The sequence below is a fragment of the Peromyscus leucopus genome, chromosome 13 (assembly GCF_004664715.2).
Source record: "Peromyscus leucopus breed LL Stock chromosome 13, UCI_PerLeu_2.1, whole genome shotgun sequence".
In the NCBI taxonomy this organism is placed as follows: domain Eukaryota; kingdom Metazoa; phylum Chordata; class Mammalia; order Rodentia; family Cricetidae; genus Peromyscus; species Peromyscus leucopus.
Window position 1 is genome coordinate 37,347,849 of NC_051074.1, and position 23,653 is coordinate 37,371,501.

Here is a 23,653-nt window from a genome sequence, read left to right on the forward strand (position 1 = left end):
CCCCCATGGTTAGAATTCCTCTTCCGGGGCGTCTGTTCTGCACCAGTCCCCGCCCCCGTCTCTTAGTCCCCGCCCCCCGGCTCTGGGCACCAGAGCAGCCCTAGCACCTGAGTGAGTAGGTACCTTTGGCGGTGCTCAGCTTACACGTGTAGACCCCACTGTCGTCCTCATGCACAGAGGTGAGCAGCAGCTTGCACTTGCGGCCGTCAAAATGCATCTTACATTTGAGCAGCGCGGGCTGCAGCAGGCGGCCGCGGCACAGCCAGTCCACCTCCACGTCGGCCGGACCCGCCACCAGGCACTCAAACAGCGCCATCTCCCCGGCCCCCACGTCCACGTCCTGCAGGGGGGCCAGCACGGCCAGGGACCGGCTTTCAGGGTGTGCTGAGGGGAAGGCAGCCACGGGGGTGGGGGGCACAGACAGAGCAGAGACACACGGGGCAAGGAAGACACACACACACGCACACACAGAGAGACAGACAGATACAGAGAGAGAGATGCATTTGGTTCCTCTGGAGACTGGGAAAGCCCATCCGCCCCCAGGCAAGACAGCAAGGAGCCCCTAGACCTGGCTCTGGCATGGGAACCCATGTTGGCCCCTGGGAGGGAGAAGGGATGAGAGGTGAAAGGGCATTGGGGGAGGGGATCCAAAAGGACGGTGGGTGGCGGCGGCGGCGGTAAAGAAAACACAGCACGCTGGCTGGGTACAAACTGGACTTTATTTGAGCTACAAAATAGTTATCTCCAAGCCTCCACCCCCACGGTGACCCTGCTCCTGTACTCAGCCTGGCTCTCTCTCTCCTTCCCAGACAGAGCATGCCGGACATGGCTGTGAAGGAGGGTGCCCCACTGGACCCTAAGCTTGCCAGCAGCCAGGGCTTTGCCCCAGACCTCTGACCTTTGGTCTCTGGTGGGATAGAAAGTGTTGTGTGCCATTTTAAAAACCCATTTCTGAAATGGTCAGTGCCCTGCCCCTTCCTGGTGAGCCTCCTGGCCACTGCACCTGCCGCTCTGGGCCCCTCCATCCCATGGATGCCATGTTCTGCCTTATTCCACCTCAGCTCAGAGGCAATCCTTCCCTAACTGTCACAGACACACAGACAGACAAACGAACAGACAGACAGTGGCCTGTAGCAGCATAGCACATGCACTCGCTCGATGCTCCCCTACGGGGAGACTGGGGGAGCTTGGCACCCCTCATCGTTGTCCCCTTCCCAGCCCTCAGTCCTTCTGGGGGCCTCCTGGCCTGCACAGCCCCATACCCGCTTAGGGAGGATGGATCCACTGGGGCCCATGGGCTACCCCAGAGTGCTTCATGGGCTAGGGAGGGAGGAGGAGGGGAGGCAGGGATAAGTCCGGGCCGGAGAGCCGGCTGGGTCTGTGGGCAGGAGGCAGTGAAACACAGCGAGGTCCTGAGACAGAGGCGCGGCCCGGAGGGTAGCGGGGGGCAGCGCAGATGGCCCCCTGAGCTCACTCGCCTGTGTACAGACAAAAACCTCAGTCAGCAAGCGGCAGGTTAGTGCGGCACACGCACGCGCGCACACGCACACGCACACACATGTGCACGCACACACACGCACACACAGGCACACAGGCCTAGCTAGGGCCCCTCTGGATATGGAGCTGCCCCTAAACCTGCCACTCATCTAGGTCCTCCTAGATCAGTGCTGGGGTAAAAGGGCCAGTGGCTAGCCTGGTCCCTGGGGTTCCTCGACAGACAGAGACCCTGAGCAACAAGGGGAGAGGTGTTCATAGCCGTTAGGAGCACCCCAAAGCCTTCGGAATGCTGAACGGAACCCCAAAGAGAAAGAAGCACCATGACACTGGTTAACACAAGAGACGCGAGGTAGAGCCCAACCCCAGAGAAGGAAGAGGGCGGGGAATGGGCCCGAAGAATCTAGAGCTCGGAGAGGTTGGTAACCACAGCCAGAGGAACTGGGGAGACTGAGGCAGGCGAGGCCTGGCCTGGGAACCAGGACTGTAGGTCTGGGCTCCAGCAGGGGCTTGGGAATGTCTTGGGAAGCCCCAGAGCTGGCCTTTGCCAGGCTTGAAGGAACTGTGCCCAGTGAGGGGCAGGGAAGGACCATGGTAGAGTGAGGGGCTGAGGAGACGTTCCTAATCCTGTGACGTCACATGGGAGGGATGGTCAAGTGGATGGCCACCCTCTGGAAGGGTGACCCAGCAGCCTCCGAAGGTCAGTCTGGAGAGATCCTATTCTGCCAGCTGCCTGAGAGCCCCGCCTTATGCCCCCCAACCCTGAGGACCCAGCCCTCTCCGTACTTCAGGGCTCTATATAACCCTGGCACCTCTGATGCCCCTCCATCATGACGATGATACCCTCAGGGTATCCCTTCGAACGGGTCCAGCCACCAGCCACTCCCCACTGCTACCCCAAGCCCAACCGTTTCTGCACCACAATCAGATGTGTATGGAGGGCGAGCGGGGGACAGGAGGAGGGCAACGGGGTCAGTGCCGAATGGGCCTGCACAGAGCAGGCGCCAAAAGCTTAGAAGGACGGGAAGAGGGATGGCTGGCTACAGGAGGCAGGGCTTCTAGCCACCATCAGGCATTGCCGTGATCGGGGAGCCAGCTGAGTATGGAATTATTTACTGTGTGACCTTGGGCAAAATTTCTTCCTTTCCCTGGGCCTCGGTTTAGCCAACCATGATACGAGCAGGTGGATTAGGGGTTCTTCCAGCCTGACCTATTGTCCCTGAGGTGGGAATGTGAGCTGTCAGGAGGGTAAGGACCAGGATAGGCAGGCGGTTCGTGAGTCATGTGCCTCTCACCTCGGACCTCCAGGCGGGCCTCACACTGCCGGGCGCCATACTCGTTGACGGCCTTGCAGGTGTAGAAGCCAGCATCGCCCCGCTCGGCAGCCAGGATCCGCAAGCGGCAGAGCCCGCCCTCCGCCTCCTCGGCGAAGCGCCGCTGGTCTGGGCGCACGGGCTGACGATTTCTCAGCCTGTCAACGAGACAGAAGGCTCAGTCCTACAGCCTGGAGGCCTTACTGCAGTCACAGCAGCAGGAGGAGGGAGGCTGTGGAGCCTCCCCACGGGCTGCAGGCCTCTCCTCCTCACTGGCTTCCCAAATCTGTATGGCAGATGTGAAGGCAACCTTGGGATCCAAGGCTAGGTTTACCCCACCTCTGCCCTCCTGCCTTCTCCAAGTACTTTTAGACCCAACTGGATCTCTACCATCTCAGAACCTGTGTCACCTCTAAATATTTCTTAAATGATCCCATATCATAATTCCACTTATTTGTAACATAAACATAGATTCCCATTCCCCCAATGGGATACTGAAGAACTCTCAGTCTTAAAATAATAATAATTAATAATAATAATAATAATAATAATAATAATAATAATAATTACGCCAGAGACCACATAATCAACTAAAAATGAAAAACAGAACCCAAACCAGCGTGGGGGCAGGGACAATGGCATGCTGAGTAATGTTCCGGGCACCTGGGAGGCACCAGGCATGGCAGCTGAGAACCACATTTAACTCAGACATGGGTAGCCCGGAAACAAGATTGTGACGACTGGGTCCACCACAGCCCGGGTATAGAGCGGCTTGGGCTTTAAAAATCACCCTGCATCAGCTGACGGCATAGAGTCGAGCAGCCGTCTACATGGCCAGAGGAGTCCCGGCCATTCATTCAAAGTGGGTGGACATGAAGTCACTCATTGTCCCATGCTTCTCCAACAAAGGAGGCCCTGGGCAGGCATGCAGAGTGGTACTGTTGTGTCTGAAATGGGGTCCCAAGGGAAGTTCTCTAGAGCTCTGTTCCCTTCTACCGCAGCCAGCTCTTAGGCTTAGCCTGGGAAGTGGGGCGGAGTGGGGGGTACTGGTGGGTGGTATATGCCGTTTGCTACTTACCAGGAGACCACAGGCTTGGGCTCCCCCTGCACTCGGATGCTCATAATGACATCTTGGCCTTCTCTTACGGATTGGTCCATGAGTGAGACCTGAAGGAGAATCCCAAAGCATCAGGGGTGACAGAGCACAGCACTGGCTGCTGAGAACTGGGGGACCTGGGAGAGAGGTCTCTTCCACACCAGTCAGTGGCTGTCTCTGGGTAACAAGGGTTAATGGGGGCAAGGTTCCATTAAGTGCAACACTTAGGAGTGGCCTCGGGAATCAGGGGTGCACAGAGGGATGGTGTCCGCAGAAGGCTGGGTACCAGCCTCGGGGGTCTGACCTTGAAGGTTGGGGGTGCCTTGGAGTCAGAGGAATCCCGATCCTGGTTGGGACTGAGCTTCATGGTGGGGGTTCGGGGCCAGGTCTCCCCAGGCTCTGGGAACTCCTCTGGGGGGCTCAGGTACTCCTCATCAGAGGTGATAGGGCTGCTGAAAGGGGATGTGGACCCGCCTGGAGGAAAGACAGATGATTTCAGGGAGAAAAGATGGAGAGAGCTGGCTGGGGCGTGTTACAGAGATGAGGCCACCCCTGAGGGCCCAGCCCTGACTTCACCTCCTGGGGAAGCTCGCTTGCTGTGTGTGTGACCATGCCCAGGCACTTCCTCTCCCTGCGCTGCCAACCCTGAGCCTGATGATAATCTACAGAGAAGAGCCTAGAGCCAAAGGTTTGGTCAGCCGAAGGGCCACTACTTGGTCTGGGGGCGATCCTGAGTCCTACTGAGGTAGTTCAGTCATGTCGCCAGCAGGAAATGGGCCTCCAAACTCCCAGTCACAAGCCCCAAAGGAGGCAATAGATATCTCTAGGACCCCACGACAGCAGGATCAAGACACTGGTTTCGTAGGTGAGCTGGACCTGGCGCAGAAAGAACACATACCCCAGACAAGCCCCATCCTGACCTCTGTCCAGGGCCAATGAGGTGGCGGTGACCAGGCGGCCCTTCCCCCTCCCCCTTCTCAGCTTCCCCAGGGGCACCTGTTGGCCCCATCATTACAGCATGAACCCCACATTCTCAGGGGACAGGAAAGCAGAGTCATCCATAGAAAAGGGTGATTCCGCCCAGGGAAAGAGGAGGGGGACCCCTGAATCTGCCCTGGGGGGGGAGGGGTGTCCCCAGGGCCCTGAAGCTCTCCCCTCCAACTGGCCAGGGGCCCAGCCTCGCTGAGCTGGCGCTTCTCCGACTGCCAAATACAGCCATGAATCTGCCCCAGCCCCCCTGGCCCCTCCTCCTGTTTCCCCAACCCCAAGCCCCCAGCGGCGCTGCGCCCCAACTCACCCTGAGACTTTGCACACGGACCCCCGGCCTGCACCTTCCTTAAGCCTCGGCCCTGGCACCGGGCCCTCCTGCTCCCTGCCCCACTGCCCACGGGCCTTAGCTCCCCAGGGAGCAGGCGTTCAGCCTGCCCAGCCCCGCTCACTCCCGCTGACCCAGCCGAGGCCCCGCACTGAGCCGGGCCCCGGAGGGGGAGGGGAAGTGAGCCCAGGACGGGGGAAGGAGGAGGTGGGTGGGGGTGGCCAGCGAGAGGCCCGGCCCTGGCTGGTGGGAAGGTGGTGCCTGCCGAGACCACAGGGAGCAGCAGCCCCCGGAGGGAGCGGTGGAATAGGAACAGGGGGAGGGGCGGAGCCCGGCCCGGCTGAATTTAGCCGCTGCTCATTCCAAGCACCCAGCGCCTGCCTTTCCTCTCGTTACAGCTTGGGACACTGACAAGCGCTGAGCGCCCTGGTAGGGCCTGGACTCCAGGTGTGGGGACCGCAGTCCTCAGAGGGGGGTAGGGGTAGGGTGACTCTGCACTGCGGCATTTAATATTCTTGACTGGTCCACCGTAAGGAGTGCCAAATGGCGAATGGGGCGCTAGGCTACCTACCCCTTGCTTTGCCCAGACCAACAAGACTCAACCTGGGAATGCATGACTGGCCGGCCTTAAACCCTAGAACAGGCCACAGCCGGCTTTCTCAGACATGGAGAACGGAAGAACTGCCGGGGCTTGGGCGCCCTCCTTCCCAGACGTGTCCCCTTCCCTGTCAACCGAAGGAAACGTAGCAAGCACATGGCTGCTGCCTCCCAGGTCCTGCAGCAGGCCAGCGTGGAAGAACAGGTACTTCAGGACCCAGGCCGGCATCTAATTCAACCACGGGCTCTCTACCGGGTCCCTGCTGGCAACTTGCCCTTCACCCATCAGCCCGCCAGGCCTGTAACTAGGAAGGTGTGGGCTATTTATTCCCCACCAGTGGTCAGTCCTCACCGGCAGCCATGTGCACCCGGGGAGTCGGGGGAGGAGCTTGGAGAGAGCAACAGAGACAGAGGTGTTGAGCCAGTGGCCACGAGTCCTTCTCCCTCCCTACCCCCTCCCTCCACCCAGGGCCACATTCCCAAGCTATGACCTGTGTTCCCCAGCACTACCAGTGAGGGAGAGAGGTAGAGGCCAAGTGGAGGGCCCAGTTTCAGGTTGGCTGTCTCAAGGTTGGGGAGGAGAGTGAAATCAGGATGGCTCTTGCCGCTGGAGACATGACCCCCAGCTGACACTGAGATCATAGGCACAATCCTGGGAAGAGGGGGCTCCTCTCCCTCCATGGAGCTTACATTCCTGGCTCCAGGGTCACCTCCAAGCTGGACAGTGCTGAGGCAGCCCCAAGGTTGAGGAAAGGGAGGGCGGGGCAAAGATTGAAGTCTGATTGGCAAAGGTCTGTGCATGCCTCGGAGACCCCTGGTGGCCACCAAGGGAATAGCACCTAGGTGCTACCCAGCCAATCAGCAAGTCTAGGTCAAGTCTCTTCCGGCCAGAAGGCTAGCCAGGCTGGAGAAGGCTCAGGGTCCAGAGGGGTTAGAAGAGTGCTCTCTGCAAAAAGTGGTCTCTGCTACACCATAAACCCAAACTGTGTCTCCAGGGAGGTTAACAGAGGATCCTAAGCTCCATTGGCCTCATGGGCAAAATCGCCTTTCTAACCAGTCCCTAACATCTGATCCATCCATCTACAAACCCAGATTTCATTGCTGGAGATACACTTATACCAGCAAGGAAAAGGGGGTGGGGGGTCTCCCGAGCCTTCCCATTGAAGGGCCACTATTCACACAGTGGCTCCATTCACATAGCTGTCTTGTCAATGACGCTTTCAGGTCAGTCCCATTCCATAAAAAACTGGTTATTAGAAAGCCCTCGAAGCTCCTCCGGCCAGTGCATCCAGCTGGTCCCAACTGTCTGTGGTACCTTCACTACAGACACAGCTGCTGCTTCCGCCCAGTGTCTAGCACATGAATGGCATCCCCCCGAGGCCCTTTACCTCGAGACTGTCAGAGTGATGCTCCAGCCACCCACACCAGCACCACTTGGGGCTTATTTTGAAATACAGAGTCTTAAACCTTATCCAGACTGCAGAATTGATTTTCTGAAGTGAGAAGTCAAAAACTGTATTTCTTTTTCAAAAGCACTCCAGGGATTCCTAGGCACATGAAAGTTTCGAGACCCAGGCAAATCCTCACGGGAGGATGGGAACCCAAAGAGGTGATTTCACTGAATCTCAGAGCACTTGGCCATTCAACTTCAAAGGGCAGCTATAAAGCCAGATGTCTGCATCGACAGCCCTTGTGATTCCAATTGTACCAGCCAGCTCCCCATTAGGAGCCAGGTCCTTAACGCCAGGCCAGTGATTTTAAACATTTTGGGGTTTTTTTTCTAGCTTATTGGTTTTCTTTCTTTTTCTTCTTCTCCTTTTTTTAAGATAGGGTTTCTCTGTGTAGCCCCGGCTGTACTGGAACTCACTTTATAGACCAGGCTGGATGCAAACTCAGAGATCCACCTGCCTCTGCCTCCTGAGTGCCGCCGCCGCCGCCGCCACCACCACCACCACCACCACCACCTCTGCCCAGTTCAGCTGGTTGGTTTTCAAAGTTTGCTGTGCTTTAGAATCACCTGGAGAGTTTTTTGGGCTACAACCTACTGGGACCCTCCCTGTGGTTTCCGATTCATGGACTAGGGTGACAGTCTATTTGGATCATTTATTTTGCAGTACTGGGACTTGAACTTAGGGACTTGTGACCGCTATGCCACCAGTCCACTGAGTCTCTTTTTTAATTACTTTGAGACAAAGTTCCATTATGTTGCCTAAGGTGGCCTTGAATTCACTCTGTATTGCTAGCAGGTTATGATCTCAGCCTCCCCAGTAGCTAGGATTACAGGCTTAGGTGGACAGGTAGGGCAACAGTCTGGATCTCCAGCACATCCCCCAAGGGATGCTGATGCTTTCCAGGACTCAGAGGACCACATCTCTGTGGTCTCTGCTGCCATCCCAAGCTCCCATCTCAGACAGAGCCTTACTACTATGTGTGTCTCCCCAATCTCCATAGGTACTTCCAGGGCTCAGGGTGTGTCCAGGCTTCAACTTCCCCGACAATGCTTCTCTCATTCCTCCAACCTCACCCCCAAGCCTTGTGATCCACACAGCACCTAATCTGTCTAGCAGGGCCTCCAGGCATGGCTGCAAGGACCACCATGTGGAAAAGACACAGCCGTGCGTGCAGTCAGGGGACTTTGGCTTGGGAAGGAAGACTAGCCAGATACATTTGAGTAGGATAGTGAGCCAGACTGGGGACGTGGTGGCAAGCAAAGAGGAGTCAGTAAAGGCCACAGAGATGCCTCTTGGCTCTGGGACTGAGGGAAGAAGTAGTATTTAAATAAGAGTTTGTTTTAGAGATATTAATTCTAAAAAAATTTAAAAAAAAAAAACCCTAAACTCCCCCAAATTAAAAACTACATGAGTTAGAAAGTGTAGGCTCAGAGGCCTGCCAGCTGTCTGGGAACAGAGGTGGGTGGCAAAATAAGAAAGGGGCCACAGGGCTGGGTGTGGCGGCGCACGCCTTTAATCCCAGCACTGGGGAGGCAGAGCCAGGCGGATCTCTGTGCATTTGTTCGAGGCTAGCCTGGTCTACAGAGTGATTTCCAGGACAGCCAGGGCTGATACACAGGGACTGGCGGAACAATTTTTTTAGTTGCGTTTTTTTTTTTGTGTGTGTGTGTGAGCTTGGAAAAGGAGACAAAATTGGTAAATAAAGTGAGAGATAAAAATGCAAAAAGATAAACTTAAAAAAAAAAAGAAAGAAAGAAAAGAAAGGAGCAGCCGTGTGAGAGCGGGAATCCCTGGCTGACTCCCGTCACCCTGAGGGACCTGTGCCCTCTTTCTCTAAAAGGTGGAGGCCCACTGAAGGGCTGGCTTTGTTCTGAAGGCCGGAGGGAGCCCCCCAGAGTTTGTGGGAAAGGAAGAACTGGCTGAGGGGTGGCCAGTACTTCCATGTGGCCAGGCCTGTGACTTCGCCCTCCATATGTACTGCCGTATGTACCGATAGTACACACTCCATACGCGCTGGTAGGCTCTGGACAGGCACTTTCATGGCTGCCCCAGTGATCACCAGTGAAGACGTGAGGAGGAATGGGGGCTGGGCTTGGAGGTGGGACTTGTCTCAGTGTGTTGGCATGAACATTTCCCCAGGACTCCCTGGGGCAAGAAGAAATGCTGCTCAGAGTGTTTCGGGTTTAGTCTTAAATGTATGGCGCACTGGTGAGAATTCACATGACCTAGCCAGGCGAGTGCCCAGTTTCTCACATATGATGATGCTGGATTGGGTCAGCTAAGCTATTTGCATCCACACTAAATTGGGTCTCCATTCTTGCGACAGGTGGTGGGTGAGAGTAAATCCCATCATTCTAAATAACAGCCTGGGGGAGTCAGTCCACGGGTACCCCTGATGCAGGACAGGGAGGAAGGACTGAGTCTGGATGAGTAGACCATGGTGCTCTGCTTCCTCAAATGTGGTCCAGATCCCAGTGAAACGGTTAACAGGGACTGTGTGACATTCAGAGAGCTCATCTATCAGTGGCCACTGTCACTGCTAGGGAAGAACCTCAAGCCATGCAGATGGTCGCCTAGGACCCAGACCAGGTAAAGAGGGTAGAGGTTGGTGGCACGATTTTCTTCCTTTCCTTCTGTATTCATGATACCCAATAAATAGACTCTTTTAAAAAAAAAACAAAAAAACAAAAAACATGTTAGGGCTGGAGAGATGGCTCAGTGGTTAAGAACACCGACTGCTCTTCCAGAGGTCCTGAGTTCAATTCCCAGCAACCACATGGTGGCTCACAACCACTTGTAATGAGATCTGGTGTCCTCTTCTGGCCTGCAGGTGCCCATGCAGGCAGAATACTGTATACATAATAAATTAATAAATCTTTTAAAAAAAACATGTTAGTGATAATCTTAAATATCAGATAGATAAGTCACAGTGAATGATGTCTCCTGGTCCAAATATTGGAGGCCAATTTTCTGTCCTCTTAGAACCTCGCCAGTCTTACTGAGTACATAGCTCATCCATTAAGATGATCCTTACATGACAGACTCCTTACACGACAGACAGACAAAACAAAACAACCAAAAACAGGCCAGCTAAGGCAAAGTGAAGAGACCAAGGTCTTGGCCGGAAAATGCTAGGCCTTGAGTTCAAGTACATGAGGCGTGCAGGCAGTAGAATGGCGGATGAAGCTCTCTGAGCCCTTTCCTCCTGACCAGCATTAGAGGTCCTCCTGCCAGAGTTCACAGAAGAAAGGACCCAAGAACATCAGGACACAACAGGACCAGAGCCACAAAGGATGGAGAGTCAAGAGAGGAGGCAGAGACACCCCCTCCCCACATCTGGCTATTCACAGAGGCCCGCCTGGGCAATGCCCTCCCTACAAGCTCAGGACACACCTTAGCTCCAGTCTCTTCAGAAGAACAGGAAAGGGGCTGTACCGTGCAGTGGTTAGGGATATTCAGCCACCAGTTGCCCTAGCTTAGCATCCTAACTGGTGGGGGAAGTAGCGGCTGAGACCATTAACATGCATCACTAGTAAGATGACATTATACAGCCAGGCAGTGGTGGCGCATGCCTTTAATCCCAGCACTCGGGAGGTAGAGCCAGGCGGATCTCTATGAGTTCGAGGCCAGCCTGGTCTACAGAGCAAGTCCCAGGACAGGTTCCAAAGCTGCGCAGAGAAACCCTGTCTCAAAAAAAACAAAACAAAAAAAAAAAACAAACAAAAAAGATGACATTATATAAAACCTGAGGTTCCTAATTGTACTAGCCACATTTCAAGTGTTGGATGCAGTGTGCGATTGGTGTTCCATACAACATCGCACAGTTCAGACATAGAAGACTTCCCTTGTCTTGCAAGGTCTGGTGGTCACCACTGCCCTGGAGCACTTTGCTAACACTGCCCTGGTCTCGGTGACTTCATCAGTGACGTGGACACGACAAGAGAACCTACTTCACAGAGCTGGGTTAAATGTGACTGTGTAATCAACAGTGGGCCCAGTACACAGGAAGCATCCAGCAACTACCAAATAGTGGTTGTTTTGACCCAAGGCATGCACTAACTTGTTACTTGGATAAGTAATTTCCATTACTATATCACTTATTATTAATAACCTTCCCAGGCAGATTCCCAGGCTGCTGGCCTGGTTCAAGCTCTATGTAATCATAATCATACTCTTTTTCCCCCCCTTTCATCTGAAAGATGGGAGTAACACACACACACACACACACACACACACACGCACACACACACACGCACGCACACGCACACTCACAGGTACAGGATGCAATATTGCCTGAGGAAAGAAACACGAAAAGAGTACATGACACTCTGCAAACAGAAGCGACCGTTCAGAGACAGGGCACCTGGCATCTGCGGGGCCTCAACAGAGGCTTGGATGACAGATGTGACAGCTGTCAGAAGCTTCACTTCAGTTAGGCACACCCCCCACACCCCGGAGACTCCCTCCATCTACATTCAGCTTGAGAGTTATTCGGTGGGCGAGAGGGAGCCGGGGCTCCGACAAGAGAGTCTTCACTGCAGCCCCCGTCCCCCAGGCCAGCGGCTGCGTTCTCAAGCTGCCTGGGTCCCGGTTCCTGGGGTTCCCAACCAAGAATTGACATCCCTGGGTTTTCAAAGCAGGCCCTGATGGTGTGGGGACCCCTGGAGTGCACTGGGCATCCACCCTGGTTGCCATGGCACTGAGTCTAAGGGTGGGGAGGTTGTAAGAAAGGGCTGTGGCTCCATACAGGCCTCTTTCCACAGGACAGTGTCACTTCCTTCCACACACACCCTGTACCCCCACAGCCGGACACCCTCCTCGTCCCATCCTTCAGTACCTACAGCTGCCGGGTCTGACACCCCCTTTTTTTTTCTTTGCCAAATGTCTTTGCCACCACTGGTTCTGCCTGCTCCAACTACTCTCTGGGCCCCCTGGCCTCCGTCCAACCACTCCAGACCAAACAGTGCCTTGTAGGGTAAGAAAGTCAGTTTGGTCCGTCACCAGCGCTGACACTGGACCCGCGTGCCAGCCTCTTGGGTCCTGGAGTCAGTCTGACTTACGGGGCCCGCTGCAATGCTTGGTGTAACCTAATGACATAATGAGAGGTTTCTGGGTCCCCAGGATGAAGCAGGCGCAGAGAGATGTCATGACAAGCTGAGGACAGGGGCTGGAGAACAGGGAAGGTCTAGAAGGCAGTGGCTCTGGAAGAGCAGGAGTGGAGTCCCCGAGGTACAGACAGTGTGGAGAAGCGGGCAGGGAAAGGACAAGGCACTTTCCAGATCCTCATGGAAAGCTGAGCTCAAGGTGCACAACATCACCCTCAAGCGCCAGCCACGCACCTTTGTCTACAGCTTTACAGTTCATAAAGTCCATTCGCACATTTACTTCCATCCGCGAGGATGGCCTAATTATCTCCGGTTTACAAATGAGGGAACTGAAGCTCGGGAGAGTCAATGTGGCAAACACAGAGCTCCCAGGCAAGTGCTGAAAGCTGCTTTCCCAACCTTAAAAGGCTCCCGGATGGCCACCAGCCAGTGCTGGGACACCACACACCCCACCCCTTGCCAGCTCTTAGCTGAAGCCAGGTATTGACTGGAGCTCTGGAGCTAGACCTGGGGCCTCTCGGAGAGCTGGGAGCTGAGTCAGAAGCCAGTCCCAGCGGTGATGGAAGGCTGGAGGCACGGAGTGGAGGGGTGGGCATGATTCAGCATAGTGGGAGGGTGAGGAGAGAGGAGAAAGCCTCAGATGACTCCAGGGAGGGTTGTGGAATGAAGGAAGAAGGCCACAAGATGGGCATGCACCAAAGGAACTAAGACGGCCCAAAGTCTCAATGCAAGCATCCCAGAAAACTGGTCTCTGAGCTCTGGCCTCCCAGCCAATTTGGATGCCCAATGGTAACATCCACCTCTGCGGGTTTCACCAGTACCTTTTCCTGATATAACACCCTCGCCATCCCCTCCTTACCGCCCAGGATCAGCACACCGTGAGACTCAACCACCTAAATGACTAGAACTTCCATGCACATAGATACTGGTCCAGCCCTGCCTAAACCAGAAAGATACTGGGCTGAAACCCAAAGGAAGTAGCCTGACACCAAGTGAGAGCCTTCGTAAAAATAGACAAGGCAGCCTCAGGATGGCCATCTCTGAATGGTACTCTCAGCTGCGGCCTCTGTGGGGCCTGAGACCTAAGAGGAATGGACACAGCACTTGGGCCCTTCTTTCTTACTTTCTATTTTCTTCTTGTCCTGGAAAGAAATGACCTCAGAAGCTCTTGGTGCCTCTTAAATCCTTTGAACTAAGACATCCCCCCCCCCCCAAACTCAGAGACAATCGGCCTTTCCACAGACCCCATCCAGAGAATCACCTTGGCAAGATAGCATTTAAAGGATGTTCAAGGATGAATTTCAACAACGTCATGGATTTTTTCCGGATTAGAGTGTCTTTGTCCTGAGACTGGGACCCTTCAACTGCTTCCTCCAGAGAGTCAGACCCAGCTTAAGGAAGGATCGCACACACCGGGAAGCCAAGTGCTCAGGCACAAGTGGGGAGACTCTGAACCCACGTCCCCACATTCACCAGGAAGCGTCCACAGCTCACCCCAAGCAGGACCCAATCTGGAAGGGCTCCCTACCAGGTCTCACGGCCAGCGAGGAAGCACAGCTAGCCTGGCCCAGTTCGTTGGTGGCAGTGACAGTATAGCTTCCAGCATCAGCAGCCCGGGCCTCCCTGAGCAGCAGCGTGTGCCGCTCACCCTCGGCCCGGATGAGAAGGCGCCCCTCACTGTGCAATGTGGACCCATCCTTTTTCCAGGACACTGTGGGGAAGGAGGAAGAATCAGCTCATCATGGCCACAAAGGGTTTGCTGGAGAATTGCATCCCTGCCCACCACCCTACCTCCCCGACATGTTTTCCCATGCCAATATATATATATATTTTTAACTTTTAAAATGAGATGGGATTCCATGCAGCCCAGGTTCACTATGTAGCTGAGGTCACAGATGCTCCGCCACATTATGGGGTGCTGTAGGTCAAACTTAGGATCTTGTGTGTGCTAGGCAAGCACTCTGCCAACTAGGGTACCTTCAGCCCTCCTCCCTCTAGGGAATTCTGAGGAACCTGCCCTCACTCCAGAGGCCCAGGCTGCCTTACCCCTGAGCTGGGGAGGTAGGGGATAATCTTGCAGAATACACCGGAGTCAGGGCAGCCCCATGGACTGGTAATTTTCCTCTTCCCCACCCTGCCATAGAGGATTCCTGAAAACCTATCCTGTCCCCATACCACATGCTCCTGCCAGCCTCCAGCCCTCCCTGCGGCTCACCTTGGGGTGGAGGGTTGGCGGTGATGATACACTTAAGTAGCACGTCAGTTCCTGGTGCCGCCACCACGTTCTGCAGGGGTATCTCAAACACTGGTGCCTCCAGCGGCTCTTCTCCAGCGGATACATAGGAGTCGTCCGAGGACTCTGCCAGACACAGGAGCAGAGGTAGAGAAGATGAGGGGGCATGGGCCTTGTGGGGCCATCGGGGAACATTTGTCGGGAGGAGGAGATGTTGGTCGTATGGAATCCTAGAAAACCCAAACCCAATGGACAGAGAACAAGCTACCAGCCACCTAAGACCTAAGCAGCAATACTAGGTTCACAGGCAAACGTGGGCGGGGACACGGGAGGGGCAGTCAAATGTGTAAGGCCACCAGATTCCAAAGAGGCAGTGGCAGAGGTCAGGGGGTCTATGAAGATCAGCTTTGATTATGTCCCCTTCAGCAAACAGTAACACTATAAACTGAACTGCCCACTGAACACCGAGTACCAGGAATACAACAGGCAATAAGATATGGTGCCTGGGTGCTGGAGAGATGGCTCAAAGGTTTAGAGCACTGACAGCTCTTCCAGAGGTCCTGAGTTCAATTCCCAGCAACCACATGGTGGCTCACAACCATCTGTAATGAGATCTGGCACCTCTTCTCTATACATAATAAATAAATAAATCTTTAAAAAAAAGAGAGAGTGTGTCAATATTCTTTAATAAAAAAAAAGACATGGTGCCTGCTTATAGGATATTATACATAGAGAGAGATAAAAATCACCCTGTTGTGGTTCTCCCTAGGTATCTTCTGGGTGCATGCTGGAGGTTGAACTCAGGGCCTCTTGCATACTGGGCAAAAGCTTCTCTGCCGAGCCATACCTCCAAACCCTCCCCTGGTATTTCCCACCTCTAACATTTTATCAGCTAGATTCTAATGGACCGCATAGGAAGTCAAAAGGGCGGCGAGGATCCCAGGTTGGCTGTCTTTTTAACTGTATCCCCTTCAGCAAATGAGATCATCTCTCTGAGCCTCAGCTATGTGATGGAGAAGAGGAAGACAGAGCATTCAGTGCCCTCTGTACAGCTGGCATGGAGACTAAAATGAAGTAACAGCTCTATGGGCCTATTTGACGCAACGTCTGGGCCACTGTGGTGGAAACACAGTAATGGTGCTAAGTAAGATGAATGAGAGCCTGCACGGGTCTCACGATTCTGAGGGGCCGATCCGGAAATGAAAAATAATTTCGATAGGGAAAATTACAAGGTGGTAAGCGTAATAAATAATCCAGGTACTGGCAGGCCCTGGGACACCCTGGGAGAAAGCACCAGGGAGTCGGGGAGAGTGAAGGGTGCCTCCCTTTACTTCTCCAGGAAGAGGCCCCGAGTAGCTGTTAGCAATGTTCGGGGATAGAGACAGTAGCATCCTGATGGTGATGGTGCTCATCATCCATAGGAATCAGTGAGGCAGGATGCAAGGATGAGACAGGGGAGGCTTGAAGGTGAGTGTGGCTCAGACCTTTGCGGGTCACAAAGGGGAAAGGGAATCATGCCGGAAACGGGGGTGGGGTGGGAGCTGTGACAGAGTAAAGGGTTAGGGAAGCTTCCATTTTCTTTTGGCTTTCTTTCTTCCCCCCTCCCCCCAGTAATTTTAGACTCTCTTCCCACAAAGGGATGGGGACCATGAGGACTCCTTAGGTTCCAGCCAGCGCCTCCTCCAGCTGCCCCGCTCTGGTAGCAAGCAGTTCGCTGGACCTTAAAGGGCATACAGCAGACAACCGGGCTTTGCTCACATCTCTGCCCCACGGAGCACACTCACATCTCCCCTCGTCAGTGGCAGATTGTTAGGACCTTTACTCCGACCCCTGTGTCAGTAACAGAAGCAGCAAACAAACCCTGCTTGCCTTAGCCCGCTCACCCTTGCCGTTCTCAGCCATTATCTGTGCTCTTACCGAGCTCAGGGGAAGTAGGCCGAGCGCGGCGACCTTTGCCTTGGCTTCGGGTCCCTCTGCGGTCCCAGGCCCCCCAGGGACCATCCTCTTCAGGTCCTCTGCGAAGCCTCTTCTCAGCCTCGGGCCCGGCTTTGTTCTTCTCCAAGGTTTGGGGCAGAGCGGAGCCCTCCACGCCCCCCGGAGTGGCCCAGGGCAGAAAGCGTACCGCTTGTGCAGGGGGTTCCCGTTTCCGACCAGAGGGCGCTTTTGTCCTGCTTTCTTGGGGATCAGCAGTGGCGGGCGGCACCGGGCTCCTGCACTCCTGGATGGCTCTGCTCCTGGTGAGCGGGAACTGGTCCCGACGCTTAACCTCCTGCTGCGGGCCTTCCCCCAGCTCAGTCCTGCCCACCGGTCCTCGGCTCCGGGGCCTCCCAAGTTCGTCCCCAGATTTGCCGGGGCCACTGGGAGGAGGCGGCTGGGTGGCGGCCGGGCTCACCGCCCGTGAAGTCTTGGGTGTGGAGGGCTGGGAGAAGAGTGGAGGCTCGCCGGGCTCCCGAGGAGATGGGGCGCGCTGCAGCGTGGCCCGCAGGGACTCGTGCGAACGCACCAGTTCCTCCCGCGACGTGGATCTGCGGATGCGGCCCAGCTCCTGGGCGAAGCGGAGCTCGAGGTCCGAGGCTGAGCTGCGCTGTCGGGTGCGCTCGTCCAGCGAGGCCGCCTTCTGCTGGAACAGGCGTCGCCGTTCTGCCACACTGCCTCTAGGTGACCGCAGCTCCTCCTCCTGCGAGGCCCCTGGTGTGCCCCACGCCGCGCTGTCCTCGGACTTGGGCTGCTCCAGCGAGCGAGCCTTGCGCAGGGGCACCCAGGGCCGCAGGGGCGCTGGTGGCGAGTCGCTGCGCTCCAGGCTGCGTCGCCGCTCCTCGAAGAACTGCAGCTTATCCAGGATGCGGGAGCCGGCACGCACCAGCCGGGGCGAGCGGCCCAGCGCTGACAGGCGACCCGAGGCCTCGCTCAGTGGCGTCTGGGGCCGGGACTCCACCGTGCCCGCCAGCGACGGCCCTGATGACTTAGGCTTTTTCCCTCGCTTCTCTTCGGTGATGGTGTCCTCAGGCAGCGAGGGCTCCTGAGTACGTCGATGGGGCGAAGTGGGAGTAGCTGGGGGCTGGGCACTAGGTCCTGGCAAAGCCCTCTTACCCACCCGAGGAGATGGTGGGGGAAGCAGCGCGGACTTGGAGGGAGGTGGAAGGGCAGGGCGTGGACGAAGGGCATCACTGGCTGGCTGAGGCTGAAGGTCAGGCTCCTCTCTGCGCAATCCACTCTGAGGAATGCTGCTGCAGAACCAAGGCCGAGAGGGGTGGGGGACTCAGGGGGCCTTTCCTCCTAGACCCCTAGCTTGTCAGAAGGATTGAGCAGTGGGGCATGCTGGGCAGGCTTGGGGTGACATGGGCCAGATTTTCCTGCTCCACCCCCACCCCCACGAGGGCACAGCCAGAGCAGGTGCTGGGGAGAGGCCAGCGGCCCATGCACCAGAAGACTGGCCTAGTAGCTGGGTCCAGATACAGACGCAGCTTCAGGGGTTCTGGCCAGCCCCCTCCCCCCAGCCCTGGAAGCTGGGACACAGCAAGAACTTAGCATGAGGGAGAGAAAAAGAAGGGAGCTGAGGACCCAAAGATGAGATGGTGCGGGAAAACACGGGGGGGGTAGACGGGGGAGGGGCTCCTCTCAGGAATGTGCCTCCTACTCATTCCTGCCCCAAGCTGGTCCCCACAGCGGCCCTGCCCAAACTGGACGGGATACTTGTCCTTCCCAGCGGATCCTAGAAAAGCAACTGCCTCCTCACTCGGCATAGCCTTTAGAGAGCAGCGTCCTACCCCTGTGGCACACCTTTTCATCCATCAACCCCTAGTGTAGACCTCTGTCTACCCTTCACCTGGGGAAAAAAAATAATCTGAGTCCTTGGAAACCTTTCTGAGAAGGACAGAAGTCCTCCTTCAAGGGACCCGCTCAGAATGAGTCCCACTCAGAAATAACTACCAAGTGGGACTGAACAGAGAATGTGTGGGCAGGGCGGGGTGGGGGGGGTGAGGCGTGAAGAAGCCTGTCAACCCAGAGTACCTCCTCATCAAACAGAGTTTTGATGCCCATGACCTAGATCTCAGTTTCCCCCCATCTACATGGGGAAACGGCACATTGCACATGGAGACTGGCAAAGAACGGCACCAGAGAGCTCTTTTCAGACCTGACGTATTCCAGCTGAAAACTCATGAGCGAGCTCATTGAATACTTAGTGTGTGCCACACACGGACTAAGGCTTCACACGCACTGAGTTATTTAAATCCTTACAAAAGTGTCCCCCCCCCCCCCCGTGGAGGAGCTGATATTGTCCCCATTTACAGATAAATAAACTGAGGTTGATTCAAGGAGGGCCAGTGGCCCTCCCCAGCTGACAGCTAGGAGGTGGTGCTAGGGATGAAATACAGATAGACTGATCCCTAAGCCCTTGCTCCCTTCCAGCTGTCTGGGTTTCTGGGAGCACGGAAATCAAGGAGAAGAAATCATACAGTACCATCCAGGAGCCTAAGTTCTGTGCGCGCTTCAATGTAAGGATATTTTAGACTACCTGAGTCACCACCCACGCCGTAGACCCGCCCCTGCCTGGAAGAGGGGGAAGGGCCAAAGGAGCCTCAGATGCCTGCAAGGAGCCAGTCCACTGTGAGGGAGGGGCAGCCGAGTCCTTAAAGCATGGTCTCTGGGAACTGGGTAAGGCCTGGAGAGAAACTGGGGACAGCGGAGGAGACCTCTTGCCGGCAGCTCGCAGCTCCAGGCCAGACTCTGTACCATAGATATCGCTAAGGAAATGGGTTCCTCTGAAGTTGCCATAGCAACTCCAGGCTCCAGGCTGGGGCCTGGGAAAGAAAGGCGGGGAAGGAGGGCCTGATAAAGCCAGTAAGATAAGCCAAAGGAGCTCCCTAGGCCCCTGCCATGGACCTAGGCCGCTCCCCTGTCCATCACTGGGCACTCTAACCACCCACTTAAAAAACACACCAGGGCCCGCCTGTTATCCTCCATGTCTGCCCGACACCCACCCTCATCACAAGTGAAGCCCCTCTCCAGTTACCCAACTACCCACCCTCACATCTACCATCAGCCACTCCCTCCTGTTTCTGCCATCTCCTGAATCTCCAAAAAGGGCTTTCAGCACCTCACCCCCCAACACCTCCACTTGTCAAAACCCCCTACCAGGTCAGCCATGGACCCTCCTCCTCAGGTGCTCTGTCCATGAGATCAACCCCCCCCCGGCCACTGTTATTGCGACCCTCCACCTCCACCCCAGCTCCCTATCCCCACCCCCTCCTCATCTCTCAGCCGGCTGCCTCCCCACAACCCACATCCTCCCGGTGCCCGGTGCCCGGTGCCCACAGGCCCCGTGGCCCAGCTGCCCCAGGTGCCCCTGACCACCTCGCTCTCTTCTCTCTCCTGGGTGCTGTCTCGCTCCCCTGCTCTCTCCTGCTCTCCCGGGAGCTGCCGTGCCGGAAAGGTTCTGTTCCTCCCAGAAAAAGGCCCACATGGGAACAGGAATGTGCAGAGAGATGAAAAGACACGGCAGCTGCAGAGACAGCAGGCACGGAGGAGCCCCTGAGCGGGGGGGTGGGGGGACCCTGGGACAACTGGAGCCTACATGAGCGAGGCGGGAGAGGGGCCCTGACAAATCGGAACTCCTAGAGGAGACGAGGAAGGAAGGGGCAGAGGGGTCCAACGAGACCGTGAAGACGGCCCTGGGAGCCCGCACAGGTGGGAGCAGGAGGCCCCGTGGGTGGTGAGGGCAAAAGGAGGGAGTGGTGTGGAAAGAGAGTGTAGCCGGTGCCAGGAGTGGAAGCCGTGGGGAATGGAGTGCAGAGATGGATGAGGCAGAGGAGACCGGATGGAGGCTAATGGAGCAGTGATGGGCCAGCGCAGGGGCGGCATGGTGAGATGAGACAGTGTGGGCCCCGGGTGAGGCCATTACTTACACGTGGATTGAGAGCGCCCGTCCTCTGTACAGACTGAACGCGCTGCCATACAGGTCACTGGCCACCGAAAGGCTATCCTCTGACCCCCAGCTTGCGCCCACCAGATTAGCTCGCGATGCCCGCACCAGCGGCTCCACCCCCAGGTGCCGTGGCCCGGCCCCGGTTGTCTGTGCTTGCCTTGGGCTGCCTGGGAGGGGCGGGGCCACCCCCGCTGCCCGCTTCTTGCTCCAGGACCGTCTGCCCGCTGCCCCACCAGCTCACTTGCTCTTCTGAGGTGCCTGTCACGGAGGTCGGGGGTGTGTCCAGGGAGGTGCCCACCAGGGTATCAGAGCCCCCTAAAGAAAAGGAGCACAGTGAGACCGAGGCAGGCTTTGTAGGAAGCCAGGCGGCTTGCTCTTGGAGCACCCAGAAAGCTCACCCGTGGGGGTGCTGAAGGCCCTGTCATCCCGAAGCTCCAGGCGCTGGGTCCCCTGCACATCGCTGATGTCATCCTCAGCAGTCTCGGAGTCTGGAGAAGAAGGGGTCTGTGTGGGCAAGGACCTCCTCCCTATGCCTCCAACTCTTCCCTAGTCGCCTCCTGCCTCCCCCATAGCAAGTTCCATCCTCATCACAGGGAGAGCTTCCAGGACCAGTCGACTCTTTTGCTCCTGACTCCCCCGCCCCCCAGTCCAGCCTGGGATACTTAAGGCAGCCCCTCCCATGCAGGTGCCCTGGCTCCATCCCTGGACCACTCACCCTCAGATGATCACCCTTTACCTCCACGGACCCCTCCAAATAAGCCACCCCCACCCACTTACAGGCTTACCAGGGCCTGCCTCTTCCACCCTCTCCATGTCCACAACACCTTAAGGTCTCGGATAGCGGCATTCCCACATAACAAGGCCCTAAGTTCCAGGGTTCCAAAGTCTAGGTTCCCGTACCCCAGGAGTCACCTCCGAGCTGTACTGTCAAGGCACGCAACCAACCGCAGGACCAGGCTGTCCTGAACCCCAAAGCAGCCGGAAGGCATCAGGGCGTAACTGAGGCAGGGTGAGGAGAAGCCCAGACTGGGTAGGGGGAGGGAGTTGAGGGGCTAGGGGCAGGAGCCAGCTTCCTACCGTAACTTTGCTTTCTGCAGGAGCGGAAAACTTCGCTTCCATAGGAGCAGCAGGAGAGAGATGTGGACAGACAGTTATCAGAGTGTTTGTGGGAAGGGGCACGGAAGGCAGGCAGAACATAGGGGGCATAAGGGTCCCTGGTGCCCAGAGATGGTCTGTAGGATGGGGAGGGAGACCCCCCAGAATGTACCAACACTGGGGAGCCATATGCTTCAGCTGTCATCTCAAATGCCCAGTGATTCTGGTACCCTCAGCACACACACACACACACACACACACACACACACACACACACACACACACACACATTTGTGACCAGCCACAGACTCAGGTCTGTCTCTCTAATGCTAGGAATCAGGACCATTTTCTATTACAGTGTTTGCATGGTAGCTTCCATGGTGCTGTGGTAGCTATCTTCCTCCAGAACTTCTCTACTACTGAATGGTCCTCCAAAAAAATAAATAAATAAATAAAATAATAAAAAAAAATGCCATGGCTAGGTTAGGAGCAAAGATTCCTGGGCACTTTTCAACATCCCAGAGCCTATCATGTTCCGTGCCTCAGTTTCCCCTTGGGTACCACAACAATCAGGGGCCATGTAGTCATTGCCAGAACATGGCAATGTAATGCTTCTCACTTGGTCCCACAGATGGATAACAGAGCGCTGAGGACCATGGTGGGTGGGCTAGGGAGCCCCTTCCCAAATACTAGGGCCTTTCTCAGCTGCAGAGAGTAGGGGTTTTCTTGGGGATGGGTAGATGGGGAGGGGGCTCCACATCTCATGGGCTATCTTCAGGTCTGAGATGCCTCATGAAGGGGCATGAACCAAGAGCAGAAGTGGGCATGGGCTACAGCAACCGGAAGTCCACGCACCATGGGTAAGTCGGCCAAAGGCCCGGCGGGAATGGCCGGTTTTCTGAAAGAGAAAAAGCCAGAACGCGTTGTTGAGGGGGAGGCTTGTTCCTGAGTCCATACACCTCTCCTCCCGATCTGCTATCATCAAACAGGAACTCATACTAGGGGCCAGGGCACAGAGGCCAGAGCCATTAGGTTGCCCTAGTCGGAAGGGCTCAGCTCTCCTTCCCCTAGGCTATCCAGCTGGGCTTTGGGGAGGAGCCAAGGAAGAAAGGATGGGGAACAGCAGGGCCCGTAGAGCAAACCCGAGTACTTCCTAAGGGCTAGAGGCTCAGAGCCTGGGGTCAGAGCAGCACGCCCAGAGATACAGGGGAGGAGATAAGGAAATCAGCATGACTGAGGGAAGATGGAGTAGGGGCGCTAGGATGAATAAGAGATGGAGGACGGAGGACACAGATTCCCGCTGCGGGGAAGGGCAGATACCTGCGATAGGTGTCAAGCAGGCAGGGCAGGGGCTGGCAAAGGATAAAGTCCTTCAAAGGCCAGCACCTCGCTAATGCAGGAAGGAGGCCCCAGTACATAGAGGACAGGACAGAGCTTGGGGAAATTTATTGAGCTCAGCGCGAATCCATGAGCTTTGCTTTCTGGCTCTCCGGAATTACCGAAGGCTGCGGAGTAGGGGGCCCAGGAAATGCCGGGCGGGGACTGAAGCCAGGGCTGGATGTGGGTGAGATGGCAAAGAAGCCGGTGGGCGCTGCGTGCTGAGACTGTAACCGGAGCCTCCAGGGGTCGAGGGGATGGGGGATGATGGGGGCTTCTTTCTGCCCTTCAGCACGGGGAGGGGCCTGAGCTCTCCAGTCGCTGGCCAGGGCGCTCCCCCACCCCATGTGCCCGGCCCGTCGCCCTCCGCGGGGCTGGGGTGGGGCCAGCGCCACTCCAGCGCCCCCTCCCCTGGGCCCAGCCGCGGTGACCCGCCCTCCCTCGGGGCGCCCAACCCTCCCTGCCCCCTCCCGGCGCCACCCGCCCCCGGAGCCCTCACCTGGAAACGCTTCTTCACCCACAGCTTCTTCATGGCGGGGGAGGGGGCCGGGCCGGCGGCCGGGCGAGGAGGGGACAGGCGGGGGCGGGGCGGAGTCGGAGGCGGGGCCGGGGGCGAGCTGGGGAGCGGGCCGGAGCCGGCGCGGGTGGCGG

The 23,653-nt window shown here is 56.4% G+C and overlaps 1 protein-coding gene across 1 annotated transcript in view; it reads right to left on the minus strand.

Moving 5' to 3' along the window:
- Positions 1–23,653, minus strand: part of Speg (striated muscle enriched protein kinase) — a 57,700-nt gene that overhangs the window by 27,197 nt on the left and 6,850 nt on the right. The window contains 10 exon segments of the mRNA XM_028893050.2: positions 124–384; positions 2,790–2,965; positions 3,886–3,974; positions 4,208–4,377; positions 13,900–14,082; positions 14,587–14,730; positions 16,522–17,831; positions 20,511–20,705; positions 20,707–20,845; positions 20,929–21,018. Coding sequence (XP_028748883.1) covers positions 124–384; positions 2,790–2,965; positions 3,886–3,974; positions 4,208–4,377; positions 13,900–14,082; positions 14,587–14,730; positions 16,522–17,831; positions 20,511–20,705; positions 20,707–20,845; positions 20,929–21,018 — 2,757 coding nt within the window.